Here is a 4,077-nt window from a genome sequence, read left to right as displayed (position 1 = left end):
AAACTACTTTGTATGATACAATAATGGTGGACACATGTTATTATACATTTTCCCAAACCCATAGAATATACAACAGTGAACCCTAATGTAAACTATGGATTCTGGGTGATAGTGATGTGTCATTGTTGGTTCATCAGTTGTAACAAATGTACCACTCTGAGGCAGCATGTGGATAATGGGGAGGCTATGCAGGTGTGTGGGCTGGAGGTATATAGAAAATCTGTCCCTTTTTCTCAATTTTGCTATGAACATAAAACCTCTCTTTAAAAAGAAAGGTTTATTAGAAAGAGAGAGTAAGAATAGGAAGGAGAAGACATCTGTAAATTTAACAAGACTTCAGAGAGATATCTCCCATCAAGCAATTGCAAAACATGGCCCTTACTTGCTCCCAATTTGAGCAAATTAACTATAAAAAAAATTATGAGACAAAGAAAATGTGAACATTGACTAGATATTTGATTCAATTAAATGATATTCAGGTGGGATAATATGGTTTTGTTTAAAAAAAAACCCTCCTGCAGAGGTACATACAGAAATATTTGCAGATGAAATGATATATTTTGAATTTGCTTCACAGTAACCCAGGGTTGGAGACGTGCGTAGGGTTACAGATGAAACTAAATTGGCCTTGGCCATGATTTGATAAAAACTGTTCAAGTTCAGTGATGGTTACATGGGAATTAATTATGCTTTCTCACTGCTTTTGCAAATGTTGAAATTATCTATGATAAAAATTGACTTTTTAACAAAGTTATGCAAATTTTGCAAGTACTCTGATATATACCTATGTTTGTTTCAATATTAAAATGTAACTTTTTTTTCTTTGAGTTGGAGTCTCGCTCTGTCCTCCAGGCTGGAGTGCAGTGGCGTGATCTTGGCTCACTGCAAACTTTGCCTCTTGGGCTCAAGCCATTCTCTTGCCTCAGCCTCCTGAGTAGCTGGGATTACGGGTGTGCACCGCCACACCTGACTGATCTTTGTATTTTTAGTAGAGATGGGTTTTCACCATGTTGGCCGGGCTGGTCTCGAACTCCTGACCTCAGGTAATTCATCTGCCTTGGCCTCCCAAAGTGCTGGAATTACAGGTGTGAGCCACCATGCCCAGCCATTAAAATGTAACTTTTATAGCAAAAATCTTTAATAAAAACATGGGCACTCCAGAAAGAAGTGTGTTTATTTTGAAGATTTATATTCCCAGGAAGTGACATTGATTTGCCCAGTGCAGAGGCTGATTCATGGCCCCCAAAAATATCTACATTCGAATCCCCTAAGCCTGTGAATTTTACTTTGTGTGGCAAAAGGGACTTTGCAGATGTCATTAAGGATTTTGAGATGGAAAGTTTATCCTTGATTACCTGCACGGGCCCAGTATAATCACAACTGTCCTTATAAGAAGAGGAGCTTTGGAAGAAGAGAGAGTTGACTATGGAAGAGGGAAAAGGTGATGTGATAATGGAAGCAGGGGAGAACAACAGCGTGGTGGGGGCCACGAACCAAGGCATGAGGACAGCCTCCCAAAGCTGGAAAGGGCAAGGAAACAGATTCTCTCCTGGGGCCTCCAGAAGGAACCAGTCCTGGCAACACCTTGTTTGAGCCCCATAAGACTCATTTCAGGCTACTGGCCTCCAGAGCTGTAAGGCCAAAAAAGAAATAGAAATTGACATAAGGTAAGACATCAAACCTGTGTTGTTTTAAGCCACCAAGTTTATAGTAATGTGTTGTAGCAGCCATCGCACATTAATGCACCCGGTTTGCAGATCTCAGGGGTACTGGAGACTACTGTATCTGGCTGTATCCAGCTCTTTGCCGGGAAAATGAGGTTCCCACCACCTGAGACCATAGTATTGTGAGAATTGCCTAAAGCACTTTGTCCAGGTCATCGTTCAATAAACGTTTGTGCCGTCTTGCTCTCTAGATTTCTCCCTTCTACCTTTCTCTCCACACTCAATCTGTAGTTGCGATGTAATAGAAAACATCCTAGAAAAGACAACTTTGCCTTCAAGCTTTGGGTTGGTTACAAATTAAAGAGAGAAGAAAAACAATGCTAACAGTCAAGGTCTTTGAGGTATTTGTTAATGTAAGTATGTCATTATTATCTTAGAGTTAACCTTGATGACAGTATCACTTCTTACTAATGTCAAAGGGGCAACATTTTTTAAAAACTGTTTTTCTGCTAGGGTGCTTGCATGGATCTTTCTTTTCTAGTCAGTCTCTGCTTGTCCATCATGGATATTTTAAAATCTAGATTATTATCAGACAAATAAATTCAACTTAACAATCAGTATTCTGTCAGAAGTGAAAATTCCAAACTAATTACGCTTAACTGGAAAACGTAGGAAGGTCTTTTTAATTTTATCCATTCTGTAGAGGTAGCTCCTGTTTGTTTTTTGTTTGTTTGTTTGTTTGTTTGAGACAGTCTTGCTCTGTCGCCCAAGGCTGGAGTGCAGTGGCGCGATCTCGGCTCACTGCACCCTCCGCCTTCCGGGTTCACGCCATTCTCCTCCCTTAGCCTCCTGAGTAGCTGGGACTACAGGTGCCCGTCACCACGCCCGGCTCATATTTTTGTATTTTTAGTAGAGACGGGGTTTCACCATGTTAGCCAGGATAGTCTCGATTTCCTGACCTCATGGTCCACCCGCCTTGGCCTCCCAAAGTGCTGGGATTACAGGCGTGAGCCACCACGCCCGGCCAGGTATCTCCTGGTTTTATTTGCATCTGCCTGATGACTAATGACTTGGAGTGCTTTTTCATGTGCGTATTGGCTATTCACCTATCTTTCTTTATAAGGTATCTGTTCAAGTCTATGGCCAATTTTTTAATTGGGTTATTTGTCTTTTTATTATTCATGTATATATTCTTGGTATAAATTCCTTAGTAGATATATAATTTTTAACTTTATTTCTTTCCAGTTTGTGGCTTGCCTATTCATTTTCTTAGTAATCTCTTTGATAAACAAAAGTTTTAAATTTCAGCTGAATGTAATTTATCAATATAGCCATTTCTACAGTTTGTAAAGCTGCTGGGATGATGATTGGGATTGCAGTGAACGTGATCAATTTGGGGCCATTTAACATCTTAATAATACTGAATTTTTCAAACCATAAGCTGGTCTCTCTCTCTATATTTTAAGTCTTATTTCATCTCAGTAACATTTTTCAGGTTTTACTGTGGCACATATTTTGTTAATTTTATTCCTATATATTTTATAATTTTTGACACTAATAGAAAACATTTATCAGAGTATCAAAAAATCATAAATTACACTTAAAAATAATGTGCATTCTGCAACTGTTGAATATAGTAATTCTGTCCAAGGCAACTAGATCTAGATGATAGATAGTCGTATCGCTACTGGCAGCAAATTCATACGGGTCTGCAGCAACCTCAATCCTTGCCTCCTCAGAAGGAAGAATTCAACTAAGGGGTGTAAGGCAGGAAAAGAGACGGAAGCAAGTTTTAGAGCAGGAGTGAGAGCTTCTTGGAAAGCTTTAGAGCAGGAACGAAAGAAAATAAAGTACACATGGAAGGGGGCCAAGCGGGCACCTGGGGAGATGAAGTGCACGGCTGGACTGTTTGACTCGGGGCTTCATACGTGGGCCGGCTTCCGGGGTCTTGCATTCCTTCTCCCCGATTCCTCCCTGCGGGTGGGTTGTCCACATGCCATGCTTGAGCCCACGCACCCAACTCCTGAGATCCTATCAGGAAGCTGCTGACCAGTTTTAGGTGTTTTCTATCTATTGGGAGCCTGCTTTTCCCTGGTGCCACCTGTGACCAATTATGACTTTAGAGAGACGGTTAACAACAGCCTAACCAGCACCTGATGGTTGCCCGACACTCCCCGTGTATGTATAGGGGACGCCCTCTCCTGCCTTGCTCATACCTGACTAGCTACCCATTGTAACAGTATTAGTCTGCTTGCTCTGCCCAACTAGCCCAAAGTCCCACAGAATAGGTGTCTTAACAGAAATATGGCCAGGCATGGTGGCTCACGCCTGTAATCCCAGCACTTTGGGAGGCCAAGGCAGGCATATCTCCTGAGGTCAGGAGTTCGAGACCAGCCTGGCCAACATGATGAAA

The 4,077-nt window shown here is 41.4% G+C and overlaps 1 protein-coding gene across 1 annotated transcript in view; it reads left to right on the top strand.

Moving 5' to 3' along the window:
• The first annotated feature begins 170 nt into the window (after positions 1-170).
• The window catches only part of MRAP (melanocortin 2 receptor accessory protein), a 32,469-nt gene continuing 28,562 nt past the window's right edge, over positions 171-4,077 (top strand). The window contains exons 1-2 of the mRNA XM_011989047.1: positions 171-207; positions 1,302-1,441. Coding sequence (XP_011844437.1) covers positions 1,426-1,441 — 16 coding nt within the window. The 5' untranslated portion in view covers positions 171-207; positions 1,302-1,425. The remainder of the gene's footprint in view (positions 208-1,301; positions 1,442-4,077) is intronic.

The sequence above is a fragment of the Mandrillus leucophaeus genome, unplaced genomic scaffold, assembly GCF_000951045.1.
Source record: "Mandrillus leucophaeus isolate KB7577 unplaced genomic scaffold, Mleu.le_1.0 Scaffold345, whole genome shotgun sequence".
NCBI classification, from domain to species: domain Eukaryota; kingdom Metazoa; phylum Chordata; class Mammalia; order Primates; family Cercopithecidae; genus Mandrillus; species Mandrillus leucophaeus.
The sequence above is the reverse complement of the archived record's forward strand: the minus strand, read 5'-3'. Positions and strand labels throughout refer to the sequence as shown.